Below are 17,007 nucleotides of genomic sequence, written 5' to 3'. Positions count from 1 at the left end.
ATTACAATAATGGGATCTGTTATGTGTCATTTTTTACTGTAAAATATCGAGGATGAGAACAGTTGAGAGTGTGTTTCCTGTATTATCCTATCTGGCTCACAGTTTCAAAGTGTTTAAGCCAGCAAGAAGTTACTAAAACATCCATGGCATGAGCGCCTCTCTCTTCCCATGCGTTCCCCCTAGGTTAGGAGCACAGATGGCCAACACTTGGGACTGATTTAAAGATGGGACAGTCTCAGCTCAGCCCATTAGATAGCAATCACACGCTCTGGCATGGCATACAGCATGCATGGAGCATCTGACTAATACAATATGTTGCCTATTTATTTATGTTTTCATTTACTTGTAGTCATGATTTACCAGCAGATCCAGCATTTTTTCTTTATTTGCAGCAGTTTTACCCCCCAAGACAATCAAGCAAACAATGCAACTACATGATCAGTGATTGCAGATGATCAATCTGATCACTGATAAAGAAAGGCCGGTTGAAAACAAGTTTTGATCATATGAGAGCTTAATCCCAATAGTTCACCAATTATGTGCCATTGAAAGCAGTAGTAAAAGAGACAGTAAAGACAGCACGTTGATCTGGATTTAACACCTCCACAGACAAGAGTAGACTGCAGGAATCCTGATGGACATAATCTCTCTAATCGCTTTCCTCAAGTTGCTTCAGCAGGCTGCTCTAATGCCGATTCTCATGAAACCGGGTCAAGTGAAACAGCCTACTTCTGCAGCACTGGTAGTGAAATTTGAGTTCAGAATAGTTTATGTAAAAACAATCGACGCGCCCCGAAGTTTCAGCGACAATAACAAAAGTGTGAAGCATGCCGTCGTCACCAAACAGCGTCATATAGATCCGAGGTCCAGCTAAACTGGAGCATTTGTTGATTAAACTTACCCATTTTGTAAAGGTTCCCCCAATGAGTCCGAAGTTGAGCGATCAGCTGAAAGTTGAGCCCCAGCTACACTGATGTTGAGTCCTGGGATGCGCACTGGCCGCCTGGCTGCTCAAACACTCAACGCTGCGTCCCTTTGGAGACAGCCCGGCTGACGTCACCACTGAGGGGATTACTGATGGGAGGACGGAGCTCGCTCAGGCTGCCCCCCCCCCCCCCTCACCTCCTCAGCCCTCATCGGGAAGTTTCACCGGTCACCCAAGTCATCATGAGCCACTTTTATCTTGACGCATTCCTGCAATCCTGTGCACAAAGTCCCCCTGTATCATAAACTAGATAAACCCAAACACTCTGAAGTGGATCTGAACTGATTTATTCCATGCACTTCTTCTCTGTACTGTGTGCTGTTTATCATATAGACACAGCAAGCCAGTGTTTAGGATATACTGTTATCAGGTCAGCTGTGCTCTGCTTTGTCAAATTGACAACAGACAGATGAGGTGTTATCACGGGTCAGAGGTCATCAAATGAGCTGCTGAGTCAGGAATATGTCTGCTGTCCCAATAAGTTTGAAATTAATGAAAAAAAATGAAATTATTTTTTATTGATTTGAACTTTTTCAGTGTATTCAGTATATTCACAGATAGATGCACAATTGTTAACTTTAATAACTCACATAAATACTGTATGTTGATAGAGCTGTATTATTTCTCCTACCCCGTACCCAAACCATCCCATTAACCCAAACATCACCTTCTATGGGTGAGAAATAATTTAGTTTTTTAACAGAGTCTTATTTAAATACATATATGCATGCAATCATGCAGGCATCAGAGCATTCCTGGTAATCTACACATGTACAGGTAAATATATGCATCTAGAGGTTTACAGAGTGCAGCAAAAAACAAACAAAGTTACATGCATGCACACCAGCATATGCATGCATTCATAAGGTTTTTTAAGATATATCTCATGTTTGACATTACTTCTGTGGTCTGGGATAAATCGCAGTCTTTCACAAAGATGGGGGCCTTTAGTGAAACAATGCCAATCACCATCAATCCAGTGTGCCGGTATCCGGTATCCAAGGAGGTCTGAGCACCCCCTAATCCAAGCCAGTCTTTTCATTAGTGGCCAAGTGGGCAACCCTCAATGGGTTGTTTCATGGTCAAACAGGGCATCAGCCCAACATGGCGAGCACAAAAGCTGCCTAAAGGCAAATATTAAATTGGTCAGCTTCAGAATTACAAAGAGAATTTCATCTTTTAAAAAAAATCTAAATTCAACATTTATTTGTTTATTCTTGTTTTTCTCATCATATCACTTTAGCAAAAGGTTTTCTTTTTCAATGGTTTCTGGACTCTTCTATCTGTAAACCTGATCTGCATATTCAGCAAATGTGCTTTGCAAACATCTAAACCTGTCAGAGGTCAAAAGATTAATTTTTGATTTTGATCATTTATATTTAATGTATTTATGTTTGCATTCAGGTCAAAGCCCACCTTCCCATACAATGCCAACACTGAAAAGAGACACTTATTGGAGCCTCAACATTTTAAAAAATATTTTCCTTAAGCAGCACAGAGTAGGTGGCCCCATAAAATGAAATACAGGAGACTGTAATCATAAATCTGTATCTCCATAAACTGGAAGTTCCACGAGCTCTCTGGCGTGCTTTCAGACTTTCTTTCTGTATGGTGTGCATGAGCTGCACGTCTGTGTGTGTGAATAGAGGATCTGCATGGGAACATTCCAGCACTGTGCTGGCTGTTACAGCAGGCACGGCAGCTGGCAGACAGCAGGCATGCAACTGTTATTAGGGTGGACCATGGCAAAACAAAACACATCAGACAAAGCCTTTTTATCTGACAATACACATATGGTCATGTCACTTACAGTATGGAGAGCCATACTCCACGACATGACTTCTTACTTTATCAGTGGTTTCTGTATTCTGCAGAAAACAGCAGTTGAGTGATTCAGATATATAGAACAAAGACTGTGGTAGTGGTCTGCCTATAACAGAGCCGCTAGTGTTGTTCCTCACAATTAAAGCTTTATCGCCAATTAAAGCTTTATCGTGAAATCAAAACATTGCAAATGTCCATTCTGGACATTACATTCTGGAAATACTTTACTACTTGATATTTTAATACTTGAATAATAATCCAGGTTTTGCTGTCCAGCACTAAATCAGGTCTGGACAATCTGCTTATTGAGCATTTGATTGGTGCAAACTGATATCTCAAATATCTGATATGGGAAAAGTATCAGTTATAGTAACAGTATCTTTCTTAAGTGTTTATCTTACCAAATAGGCCGTGTAAGAAGTTACAGCTGGAGACTGGACATTTCTTAAAGCAATTTTCTTTGTTCTAATTTATGTTATGTTTCTAATTAAGAATAAGCACAGCTGAACAGGGATGATGGCAGGCAGCACAGGGGCAAACTGAGGTAATACTACAGCGTCTAATTGCAAATAAAGAGAGGCTGTTGAAGAGCTGCACCAAATACAACAGCCACCATGGTTACAAACTACTGAGAAAATGGCAGACGCTGTGAATGGGCTCAAAATGAGAGGCAGCTTAAAGCACACTGAGAGTTGTTAAAGTGAATGTTGCATGACTTGGTTGGACAATTCTGGCCTTTAAGGACTTACTGAATGTGTCAGTTCGTAACGATGATGATAATGAACAGAACTAAGAACTAAAACTCTACCTTCGTCTCAGTGATAAAATTATACAAAAGAGTATTTGGTTTAAAAACAATACAAAACATTATAAAATATGAGAGATATTCAGTGTATTATTAATTGTGTGCAAATCTGTGAGATAATTGAATTGATTACATTAGTTTTTCCAAATACCTTACTCAGAGTAAACAGACTTAAAGAGAAGAGGCAGCAACATGCAGTTACTGCACACATTTATGGAAAAAGTTTTTGTTAGTGCAGACAAATTCCTTCCAACTAAAATATTTTGTGGAACATTTTGAAACCTTATACTGAATTAGAACTTGGATAGTCTAATCTATAACAATGCAAAACTGATCATACGTTTTGGGCATGAAATATTGATCTGAATAGTAACTAGTAACTATAGTTTTGAAATGAATATAGTGGAGTAAAAAGTACAATATTTTCCTCTGAAATGTAGCGGAGTAGAGCTATAAATAGCATGGAAATACCCCAGTAACGTACAATTAACTGTACTTAAGTGCAGTATTTGAGTAAATGTACTTAGTTACTTGCCACCAGTGTGCCATTTTTGTGTCTTTATCCTCTGTGGCACTTATTACTTTAAGACTGGCTGCAACTGATGATGAGGTTTTCTGTTAAAGAATATTTTCACCACCACATTTTCACAATTATGGTAAAGCTGTGTGTCTCCAACATTACTGACCGTCCTTTTTTAAGATGAGGTGAAAGATTAGTGGCTCCTCAGTCGGTTGGGAATAGTCTCATTTCATAAACCTCATTTAAAACCCAGTGGGTGATCTTATTGTTCATTTGAAAATAAACAAATTAGTGATTAGAAAATGGAATGTATTATAGTTATTTGTAAAAATAAAATCCCTTTGAACTCAGGGAGCACAATTGTTCTCAAGACTTCGACCTTGTAGTGAAGTGAAGAACATGTGAGGTTTAGTGTGGAATCAACATCTGGTTTAGTATTTGAGACGATGTGGAAAAGAATGTTTCATTGCCATCTCAAGGAAAATATGGAGGAAACGTATTGTTTACCACTACCCACAAAAAGGCTATCAAAAGAGTTTAATCTATTCAGCTTGCCTGTAAAAGTAAATCATGCTTACAAGTCAAAAACATATGCTGTTCAGTAACAATTTATATTTGTGTCTGAATCTTTTATCCAATGTTTTTCTGAACTAATCCTCAGCTTGACAGGGTATGTTTGATTATGTCAACTGTTATTGAAGCTCACAATTACCCTCTAATTTATTGAGTTCTCCATGGAGTTTTACAAAATACATGGAGGAGTTTCACATGTGTCTGCTGGAGGTTCAGCAAACACAAAGTACCACCAGTGCTTATGAGTCAAAACAGATCTACACAGCGGTGACTGACTCACGCAGGTCAAGGGGAGTAGGCAGCACTGAGCTCATGTAATTTATCGGCCCCGAGGCCCCAGGCAGAGGGTAGTCACAAAACAGCTCCATGCACAGCTGGGGGCTGGGCAGGAAGTTGCATCCAGGCTAGATATTTCCTCAAACCCCAACATAAAAAGAGAGATTAAAAAAAAAACATCCATAGGACCCCTGTGGACAGACATGCTAAATCTAGAGTGTGAATGGAGTGAGAAAAACACATTCCAGCTGCGATGTAACAGCACCACAAACCATATTGCATCTGCTGTCCGTGATTTCTGGTGGTGTTAAGAGTGAAAAGAGCTGGGAGTGGCCGAAATTTGGAGGACTCATCAGACAGACTTAACTCCGGGAATGGAAAAACAAAGAGCAAACTATGCACGCCCTCGTGACTCTGCCTCCAGAGATAATTGGGTCACTGCGACTCTATTGCACTCAACACACTATAGCCTACAGGATGCACCATGAAGAAACCATCAGCTGTGTGTTGAATGTCCAGAGGCAGCAATCACCCTTTTCCAAGTTAAAACATTTCATTCTGGCACACATAAAACACAAGAATGTGAGAGAAAAGACTCTGAAATGGAGATTTAATTTATTCTTGATTGGATGCCCACTCAGGCAAACATTGTTCTAACTATTGCTGAATTCTCCCACCACTCCCAGCATTTGCTGGCTGGCATCAGTGGCCATGGGCAGAAACCACATTACACCAACACTTCTCCAGTAGCTCAAGGATGTGTCTTAGCCTACATTTTACATGATGAACAGTTTGCTGATTGAGTGAGTATTTTTTCAGGAAAGGACGTGTAAATTTACTTTAAACTGCATTGTAGTTGGCATCATTTACTGTATGAACAGAGTAACTGTAACAGTAGTCTATACTATGCTGCCATCTAGTGCGTTATTTTATTGTTGCTCTGAGATACAAAGGACAACAACATTGGACAAAACATAACAATTTTCTCCCCAGTTGTTCATGTACTTATGTCAGTTGTGTTCTAACATTGCAACAATGACCAAAACTTTGAATGCTTTACCTTTCGTGATTTAGCTTTTTCCCACAAAACTATCACATAAAAAACATGGTCTGCAGAAGGTTTGCAGTAACTTGTGCAGACACTGAGTGCAGATTTCACTTTAAAGTCTATTCTGCTCACAATAGCTTGTTCCCGATCAAAAGAAATTGAACCTTGAGCTCCATTGGCTCTCATTGTGTGAGAATATGCAGATGTACAAACCTTTCACTCCATAATCAGCACGAAGTCACATGCAATACCAGTCAAAATTTTTAGAACACAACCATTTTTCCAGTTTTTATTGAAATTTAAGCAGTTCAAGGTAAACTACTAAAGGTTGGAAAAAAGTTTAGGTTACCAGAAACTGAAAAATAATGTCAATTTCAGAGTGATAGTTGATGCAAACAACTCCTACAGATGTCCCAACTTTTGTTAATCAGTTACAAACCCTGATGATGCATGATGGTCTGGGGCTCTTTTGCAGGATCCAGAGTTGGTGACTTGCACAGAGTGACTGACACCCCAGACCTAACGGGCTACCACAGCATTTAGCAGAGCCATGCAATACCCTCTGGTCTAGTTAGTCAGGGGTTCATCCTACAGCAAGATAATGACCCAGAACATACATCCAGGCTGTCAGAACTACCTTAGAAGAAAAGAATAAGACGGTCAGAGGTGTCCAGGTCACACTCACTGAGGTCATGGACTTGACCTCTAATGACTGCAGTCATACCAAGGTTGTTCACACAAACTTTTTTTTGGATGAAAGTATACATAACGATATATATCAGAACACTGTATCTTCTTTAAAGCTGTTGTGTTCTCTGAACTGATTATGTGTTTTGCCCAGAGATGTTGTGCTTTGCACCTCATGGCCACTGTATTATTTGGATAGTGCTATGCAATTGTGCAACAAATAATGAACTCAGGATTCATTATTTTCTCCATGATAATGTGATACAGCAGAGGAAAAACACTAATAACAGTTAAATCTGTAGAAAGAACAGAGCATGACTTAAACATTTAATTTTTCAAATTAATCAAAATATCACATTTCCTCAGAAATTCTAATGAATCCTCCATGTTCAACAGAGCAGTGTCGCTCATTAGTTCGCATTGGCCTTGATATAAGTAGACAGGTGCATGTACAAATGTCACATATAGCCTATACTGGCCATTTGTCAGCTGATAAGTCGACATTTTCAATTAACAAGTGGCATTAATGTGGTTTTTCTTCCTATCACAAAATGTTGAAAATAAATTTCTCCAGAGGACTCCTGTTATGGCACTTGGCAGATTAAGAAAGAGTTTACCTGAGGGAAATTATCAACTCATTGGATGACAGGCGACTTATGTTATTTGAATAGTATCACCTCCAAGCAGCTGCGCTCCTGTTGACTCTCCTGAGTTTAAAATGACAGCATGCAGTCATGTGTGCATGTGTGTGTGTGTGTGTGTGTGTGTGTGTGTGTGTGTGTGTGTGTGTGTGTGCTCTACATCTATATCCTTTTTGAACTCACTTACATTTTTTTAAACCATGAATCCACGGTACAAGGAGCCGATTACTGGATTGCGAAAAGCTTGCCAGCGTTTATCACAACATAATTCAGAGTTGATTCAGGTTAAGATTGTTTCTAGTATGTATGCAGAAAATATAAGAAAGTATAGGTGTGTACTTGTATGGCTATCATTGTGAGAACCAATTCGAGTTTTAGACCCTCCTCACTTTCTGACACACCTCTGAAAGGCTGTTTGAGAGTTCAGACTTAATTTTAGGGTCAAGGTTAGAATTGGGTTTCGGTTCAGTTTAGGGTAAGGGTTGGGGTTAGGCATTTAGTTTTGATGGTTAAGTTTAGGGTTAAGGTTAGGGTTAGGGTTAGGGTTAGGGGCTAGGGAATGCATTATATCAATGAATGTCCTCACTAAGATAGCTATACAAACATGTGTGTGTTTGTATGTGTATGTGACACAGATGAGATGCTGTGTAAGATGAAAAAAACCCACAGTAAGCATATATGTGAACGTTATGTGTTATATTGTTACATGTATTGTGACTTCCAAGTGTTGCCTTGTATTGTCAGGAGGGATAGTTAATAGAGAAACAGCCAAACAAAGCGGTGAAATATGAGAATACAACAACAACAGTTGAAGATGTGTGATAATTGGCATCACAGTGTGCACTCTTCTGACAAGTTCCTGTTGCTAATGTGGGTCAAAAGCAGAGCAAGCCACAGTTTCACCACAAATGAGAAATTACTGTACAAATCTTGCACAGTCGACTGATGTTCTGCCGGAGTCTCATCTAATATTGAGCTAAATCATCAACAAAAAAAATGAAAAAGATGCAGAGACAAATACTAATAAAAAAGTTTGACACCTCTTAGAAAAACAATTGCATGATTTTTCATAATGAAATGAGCATGTATTATATTTCTAGTATGTAACTTTTTCTAATAATTACTGATTATATCCAAAGGAGCAACATGACAGTATAATCAGAATGATAAATCACTGAGATTTTCACATCATTATCAGTAAGCGCACAGAATAAAAGCAGACTGACTCCTATACAGCAGTGGTTCAAACTTTTTCATGTCATGTCACCCCTAAACTGACAGAAATTAGACCACAGACCCCCATCTGATAAATTTTTTATCTTTTAGATGTTTTATTACAGAAACCTATGACCAAAAGTCCCCTTTTTGCAGGCCCTCTTGAGAACCACTACAGAATAAGAATCAAAGAACAATATATAACAAACAATAACAAACAAATAATAACAAACATGTGGTGATATTTCTGACAGTATTTCACTGTCTTAATCAGAGTTTTAACCAAATTTCCACTTGCATTTGATGAAAGCCCACCTGCTGTTGAACAGATTTCTTAAACAGAATTTTTAATTATCTATTCTCTAAGGTGTGATGTTTTTTTTATCATTACTGAGGACTGACAGAATGACAAATGTTCTTATTGTATAGGAGTGTATATATGTAGTGACCGAATCAATATATTGAATGGTTCTGTGTATGGATAGCCTTAAATACTTGTTCTGTAAACATCTCTTAACTATTGCCACTCCCAAAGACAATTATGGTGAAATGAATAGTCGCATCATTCAAGCTTTATATTGAAGCAATGCATCATAGCGTCCACTTTCAGGCTGATTACTCTCTGCCAGCCCTGAACATAATTTCCCTGCCACATCTTTCACAAACACAATATCAATACTAATTAGCGATAAATGTATCTTCTCATATTTTATTCATTTGCAGGTTAGGTGACCTCCAAATGGAGATGTTTCAATCTGGTTTTGTACCTCACTCCAACAAATAGGACAGGATTCTTGGATAAACCATTAGTGCTGTGAGTCTCACATTAATACCCTGCAGATTGTGAGTTCCCAAGTAGCTATTATTTGTCAAATGGATCAATTTTACGAATAAGTAGTCACTTTTATCTACATGATCTCCCCGGTGCTGTCGCAGTTCAGTTCAGGAAGCGCTTCACTTCTTCATCTTTATGCACACATCAGATCAATTTGCCAGCACATGCTTTAACATGATCTACATGATCTGTAATTTTGCTATAATCATCATCATAAACAAGAGCATTCTAGCCTGCAGTCCCTTTTAATATTGTGAACATAATGGCAGATTTTCTTTTGCTGACCTGGTAATAGCAGACCTTCATTACCATTTTCAATTATTTTACCGATGGCTCACTGAAGCTTTTAAATGCAGATTTTAGTGTCTGGCACATTGGGCCATTTTGACCCAATTCTCTTTGCTTTAGATATGGCTATTTAGGATAGGGATTTTCAAAAGAGGAGCTTTCTCTTTCTCTCTGCGACAGAAAATGGCTTTTCAGGATGCTCGTATCTGTTTATCATTAAATAGTGGTGTGTTTTCCATTCATAGCACCCAAAGTACAAAGAAAAACAGAGGAGCAGGACTTGCCTGTACTCACTGGCAAAGTCCAGTCCAGTAGTGTGTCATTTTTCTATCCTCTGGAGGCCCTGCTTCATTAGAAAACATCAGACTGCCAGCAGGGAACGAGTTCATCACTGAGCTTCACCCACACTGATCCACACTCAGAATGAGTAATGTACACTTCTGTAGTGTGTTTGTTTGCGTGTTTTGTTAGGACTTCTCAGGCAAAACTAGTGGGGATGTACTTCACCTGAGCACCAATAACAACATGATATTTGCTTACATTTTTCAACATTACCCGACAGTGGACAGTTTGTGTTTGTCAGCGTGGTATTTCACCATCTGGTTCACCGGTACTCTTTGCACTCTACAAATCAACATGCTGTTGATGAAGCTGTATCCTCAGCGCTTCATGGGGAGGAAAAGTCTGTTTTTTAGGTCAGTGCTCTCATACTTTCTGTGCAGCCCTTTTAGGACCTACAAAAGCCACAGAGGGGAGATGTGTTGCTGTCAGGCAGAGCATCTCTCACGACACCATCAGTCGCACTGTGATCAAGTCGTTCTCTGTGTGTTTCCTCCCAACAGCTGAGTCTCAGCCCATAACCCTGCTGTAACACTTGGGACACTGATATATAGACATCTATTATATTTAATGTGTGTTCATTGTACACCATTAATTAAACAAACTTTCAATGGATATGTTATAAGCTGTGTTCTTTAGAGTATTTTGAAACAAAGTGAACAAAGCGAACATATTGTGCTAGCAATTTAATACATTCGTTTTTTTTTAAACATGTCTGACCTTTCTTCTTTTTCATCTGCTTAAGACTATTGACTGATGGCAAATTAAACTGTGCCTGATTGTTTCTCTCCAGCTTAATGAGAACAGCTGCAGCAGATCAATATATCCATTTGTAAAGTAAAATCTAATTGGAAATTGTTGCCCATATGCAACTGCTGTCAGAGACAGAGGCAGAACCGCTGGCTGGCTGGCTGGCAGGCAGGCAGGCAGGCAGGCAGAGCCAGAGGGTGCTTTGGCAAAAACCAGATAACAGTAATTTGTTATCTGCCTCATAATGAATAACGAGAAATCAAACAGATTCCTCTGCTTATGTGGAACCCTCTTCCCCAATATATTGGCAGCGTTTAATTGTGTTCTCCAGCTGAAACCCTCTCAGCTTTTGAGGTTTCATTCGTCATCTGAGAAATACAGCTGCGCCAATCCGCTTATCAATGTGTGTCTCGGCGATGTTTCCATGGAAACTGTGTTTACTGCCCCACAGTGTTCTAAAAATGGTTCCAAAGTGATAAGGTGCCAGACAAGTGAGAGCAATGAAATGACAATGATTGACACTGTAACAGGTTAAATGAAAACGTAAACAATTAAATGTACGTGTTTATGAACTGTTGAAACAAATTCTGTGCATCAGATTTTTATTACTTAACATTATCAGGTGCAAATTGCTTGTGTTTACCTATTTTTGTCCCACTAATTATTTAGAGCACACAGAGAAATGGTGAATTAAAAATGAGGATTTTTCTCACTGCCTCTCATTTCTCCAAATGCTCTTCATAAGTCTTGCTGGCAGCTCTGGAGAAGTGCTGAATATGCCAGCTAGTGAGTACCATTTAGATAGAGGCAAATTAGAAATTAGAATTGACCTCATGCCAATTTCCTGCTCAGTGTGAAGTCCAAACAGTGGTATCAGAAAGGCCAACTAATGTCATTATTTCTCTTTTGTCTTCTAATAATGTGGGTTTTTGTTGGCATGTTATCCAAATCTGGACACTTCCAGATATTTCCTTTTATTCAGCGAGAAGATTTCAACCCACTGATTTTTTTTCCCTCAGTGTCTCCACGTGAAGGTGAGAGACATGACTTCAATATTCAACCAAACTTGGTTTATCAAAACATGAAAGAAAACACACTTCACATAAAAAACACTTTAATAGACATTTATTCAGTCATTATCTATGGTATTATATTTAATTCCCTCTTCTATCTCACCACTGATTTTTTTTCCTCACACTGTGCTTGAACGCTGTTAAATGTGTTGTCAAGGAGACGATTATCAGCTGTCTTAGATGAAGGAGACAGTTAGCTCTGTTCTCATGACAGTCAGCGTGGAGGAAATAACTTTGCATTTGTCAAGTTTTAAGTAGGATTTTAGTATCAGGGGGTTTCAGTTAAGCTCTGATATCTTGTTTAATCATTTGAATGTGAACTTTTTCTTTTGACTGAACTTCCAAAAGTTAGATTGTTCCTTTGTATGCATTATATGGTCGTGATGTCAGGGATCTCTCTTGTTTTCTGGTGTGTCTTGACATTAATTAGTTTGTTCTTAAACTGCTGAAACTTTGACATACAGTACAGAATGATGAAAATGACTCTGTCTATAGTTGTTAATGACAGAAAGAAAATGCTGTGATAGTTCTTATTAAATTATTCATCAGTCCAGACCACTAACTGGTCAGAGAGTGCCTACCTTTGACATAATAAGAGCGAAGCGGCTTCACATACCAGTGAGCTGTCAGGTAACTTCTCTAACCATGTCTCGTCACTGGATGATCTGACAGCACCACAGCATGTCCACCATCCAACAAGACTTTCATTCTAAAATGAGATCGGCACCATAAAAAAAAAGGTGACACTCTGATGAAGTGAGTACTTGCAAAAAATGTACCCTCTGTCTCTGGAATATTTCCATATTAGTAACTTAAAAACAACATAATCTATTTTCTTTTTAATTTTTTAAACATTTTATATCAATAACATTTTTATTTCATTTATTAGGGTCAGCAATGGTGTGAGACTCTATGACATCTTCACTGGTTGACAACATCTTTTCTGTAAAAGCTGCATCTTCAACATGTACAGGATTTAACCAATACTGGCACCTGTTAAATGCTTTACACTTTACCTTACATCTTTTCACAAAGTACACGTGAATAGAGATCAAATATATTATTCCTTGTTTATTATTTACCTCACTGAAGCCATGGAAACCACAGAGGAGGAGATGTCGACAGAGTGATGATGAGTAGTGAAAGACTTTTCAGCTTTGAGACAAGTGATGTGTCTTCAGTCTCTTGCACATTCTTTGTAAAGTCAGTCAACTGTGGCATATTTGAATATGATATATAAGTCAGTGTGGTCCGGTGTGGCTCAAAAGAAAAGGATCTGATGCATAAATCTAGTTTGACATCATCATTTTCCACCTGCCATTGAAAACTGTACGAATTCCAACATAAGTCCAAAGGCTTGTAGTGCTTTGGAAATATAATTACAGTAAATAAAAGTATTATTTTTACACTAGATTCGATGTTTTCTAAGAATCCAAGTTTTAATTTACAATTCAGGATTTAAGGTGCGATTACTAATTAGATTAGGAGTTCTGAACCAAATGTGCCATTTCGAACTAGATTCAAAGCTTGAGGAGCTTTTCATGATTAACTCCAGATAAACAAAAGACACGCTGGAAACTACCAGATTCATGATAAAAAACTATTTAATTTTTGAATGAAAATTTAAAAACAGGTTGTGAGTACAACTGTAAATATAGTAAACCTACAATGCTTTCTGACAGTGTAAAGTTAGACACATGATGAGTAGGAGAAGAGACGTGGCAAGTGTCCAGTCAAGAAGACACTGATGCTTGATAATAGAGAGTGGTGTTTCTGCAGGCTGCCAATGATCCTTTACTGCTGGTATTCAGGATAACACACAGTGGCTCACAAGCTTAACATGAAGTGCTTTACTTGTAGGTGGTATTTAAATTCACTACTGAAACTAAAAAACACAGTCAACCCTCACTAGTACAGTATAGTATGCATCTCACTTCTATAGAACTGGATTCATTTTGAGTGTGACAGTCAGTCATCTTTAATGTATTCTTCCGTTTGACAGGCTGCATGCTAATCACTTTTAATGAAGGCATGTTTGTGCAAGCGCATCATGTCTTGGATTCTCTACTTACAGTGAGTATACCTGCACATACTCTGCTGTGACAACAATCATAAACTTCCCTGTTTCTTCCTGTTCTTTCTTTCCCACCAAAAAGGAATTTCCAACCACAGCTTTAAAATTGTTAAATTAGGGTGGAATATCAGCACACATTAATATTCAACACAAGCCTCTGTTTATAAGAGATTAGTTTCCCCATAAATATCTAAAAAAGCCAGGGAATAAGCTCTGCCGCTCTGCCAGTGTTCCTCTCATGGGTAATTGGTCTCATAACATACTTCTAAGCTTTGCTGAAAGGAAAAAAGAAATTGATGTAAACTAGTTAAGCAATTGAAACGGCATTCAATCTTCAATCTATTCTTGCATCATTTTGACAGCTGCGCAACTCCAGTGACAACGCTCAGTGAGACAAGCCTCTGAGCTAGAAATAGATAAATCGTGAGCCAGACTCAACATGGAGCAGACACTGGCCAGGGAAAAGGAGTATATGTGTTATTTAGCTTTGGATGACTGCACAGAAGCTGGAACTCAGGGGAGTCATCCTGACATGCAGATCTGAGTGAAAACATGATAGATTTCCTCTTCGGCTGCAGCCACTGCCTTGCTTGAAGAGTAATTGCCCAACAAACTGAACACAGTCATTAGCGTTCAACAGGATGTATACATCCTGTGGCATTTTATTCAGCTGTTTGAAAGAGCAGAGGCAGAGCAACTGTGGAGCGTGTGTGGGGGTCTAGACTGGGGATCAGCGGGTTTTCTGTGCTCAGTGATGGAGAAAGGCTCTGTGGCTGTCAGGTTGCTCCCACTGATGAAGGAGAGCTGTGATTGACAGATGAGTTTTAGTGAAGACCACTGCTGCTCTCCTCTCTTGGCCTGAGGGATAACATGACCTAAGGAGCAACATCCTTGTGGGCATTTAAGCTGCTCATTCACCCTTGGTTCACTCTATAGCTCCTACTATCTAGGGATGAGTATTTTAAACATTATGTGTCTGTATTTAATCCAGGATGTGTGTATTCTAAAAATGTTTATCATTCCGTTGTGCGCCACATATGAGCCTCGAAATAGCTTCGTTTTGCTATGACATAGAGATTATGATAATTGTGTTGGGTGTTGTGGCACTCGAGAATTCACAAATCCTCCCTTCTCTTCAAGAATCCACTCATTAAATCCTTTGCATTCTTCCTCCGGTGTGTCAGCAGCGTGGCGATGCCTCATCGAAACGGCTCCCACCACCAAGTTCCTTTCGCTGTATCCTTGCAAGGCCCGGGATCAGCTCCATGAGTTGAATTATAGAGCGAAAAAGTCATTAAGTGGGATAAAGATACAAGGAATCGATGGAGCAATGGATACTCTGCAGCTCTCAATTGTCTCCAGTCCAGTGAACATGAGCATCTCCAGCCGGTCCACAACAGTTACTGAAGGGGATCAATGACAACAGCCTACCCAGAATACATGGAGCTTTCAGCTGGTTGCTGCTTCAACCTCAAAAAAAGGTACACAAATAACATGCTTATAGAAATATAGGGTATATGAATATTATTTTGGGGTGTGATGTTATAACAGAGAGATTATAAAACCTTTTGTTTGCATCTTGAAGTTATAAATTGTGCTGCAAATCCTTTTAGAGAACACAATAAACCAGATGATGTAAAACCCTTAATTCCCCACAGAATAACAGGCAGTAGAGACCAATCTTTGTTGTGTGTGGGCAGCTTTAAAATTAGCGCCTTCGCCTGTCTAGAGCCTGTAATTTTAATGGCTGTGTGGAAACTGCTGGATAAGTGAGACAGACAGTTCTTGTCCAAAGGATTGTTCTGTTTTATTCTCTCTTTTCACAGAGAGGGGTACACTACATCTCTCTCCCCCCGTAATGACACACAGATTTGACTTTTTCTTCTTTAATTATGTGACCCACCTGGCCCAAAGTCTTTCCTTATGGAAGCTAATGGCCAATTGAAGCTATGGTTGGTTGTCGTAACATCGACAAGCCAACTGCAGCTGTCTAGGAGAAGGGAAATAAATGACTTGAGTGCAAAGTGGATTTGGGCCCTTACCAGTTAGAAATGTATTCATTAAAGCAACTTCAGAGAATATTTGGTGTTATAAATGTTATTTTTTGCCTTGGATCAGACACAGTGACATTAGAGTCATGCACATAAATCTGGATGATGTGCTTCTCATCATGACACCCACCTATTGCAAGACAAATATGAGTTTGTTTGTTTCCCCTTGTTAATTAAAAGCCAAACATGGACATACAGTACATGCGCCTGCCGGTAAATAATTCACAGAGCGCATTCAGTATTTATGGAGTCAAACATGCTGTAGAACACGCCATGCACAAAGACTTCTGATGACACATCAATGTTAAACCCCACAACCAGAGCAAGCCACACATTGCCAACCATGAGATCCAATGTGACACTTGTAATTTGGACCTCAGCATTAAAAGAGGAGGAGAGCACGATGACTCGTCCTCAGGCTGAGAAAGGCCAAGATGATCTGGAAACTGGTCAGTAACCAAGTGCCAGACTAAAGTGTAATATTGCCCAGAGCATGTCACAGCATTGAGGCATGTGATGCGTTGAGAGTAATCTCACAACACGCTGCCTGTGTTTGGCTTGATGTGAATGAAATTCTTTTTTCTCCCACTAAGTTTTAATAGCTGTTTCCTCCACAGCACATGCCTGTGTATTCATGTGGAATGAGTCATTCATGCCTGTGCTCCATGAAGCCTCACAGCCCACTCACAACCACAGCCTCTTTTACTGCCAGATCCACATCCAGCCTCAGTATCAATACCGAGACCTTATATATGCCTTCATAATAATTACTGAATCTTTGTGGTGTCCCACTAAACCTCTCTTCCTTCACCCCTGGGTTTCAGCCAGTCTTTAGTTTATTTCCTGGCGTCTCCGTCTGTGTCTGTGTCTGTCAGTCAGCTCCCCTCTGTCTCGCTCTGGGAGGCCAACCTTGCAGCATTTCCAATGATGTGCCTCGGAAATCTGTTTCCAGGGCAACCGGGGTACCAAATACTCTCCCAGCGGCTTCTCGCTGGTGCGTCCTTTGTTTACACTTTTCATATC

At 39.3% G+C, this 17,007-nt stretch overlaps 1 protein-coding gene across 2 annotated transcripts in view; it reads right to left on the bottom strand.

Annotated features, from left to right (window-relative positions):
* Positions 1-1,052, bottom strand: part of gpm6bb (glycoprotein M6Bb) — a 34,663-nt gene extending 33,611 nt beyond the window's left edge. Inside the window, exon 1 of one of the 2 annotated variants that reach the window (XM_044365031.1) lies at positions 902-1,052. In XM_044365031.1, the coding sequence (XP_044220966.1) occupies positions 902-905 (4 nt within the window). In that variant the 5' untranslated portion in view covers positions 906-1,052. The remainder of the gene's footprint in view (positions 1-901) is intronic. The other variant, XM_044365030.1, reaches the window with a different exon arrangement.
* Positions 1,053-17,007: the final 15,955 nt, after the last annotated feature.

The sequence above is a fragment of the Thunnus albacares genome, chromosome 11, assembly GCF_914725855.1.
Source record: "Thunnus albacares chromosome 11, fThuAlb1.1, whole genome shotgun sequence".
NCBI lineage: Eukaryota > Metazoa > Chordata > Actinopteri > Scombriformes > Scombridae > Thunnus > Thunnus albacares.
The sequence above is the reverse complement of the archived record's forward strand: the minus strand, read 5'-3'. Positions and strand labels throughout refer to the sequence as shown.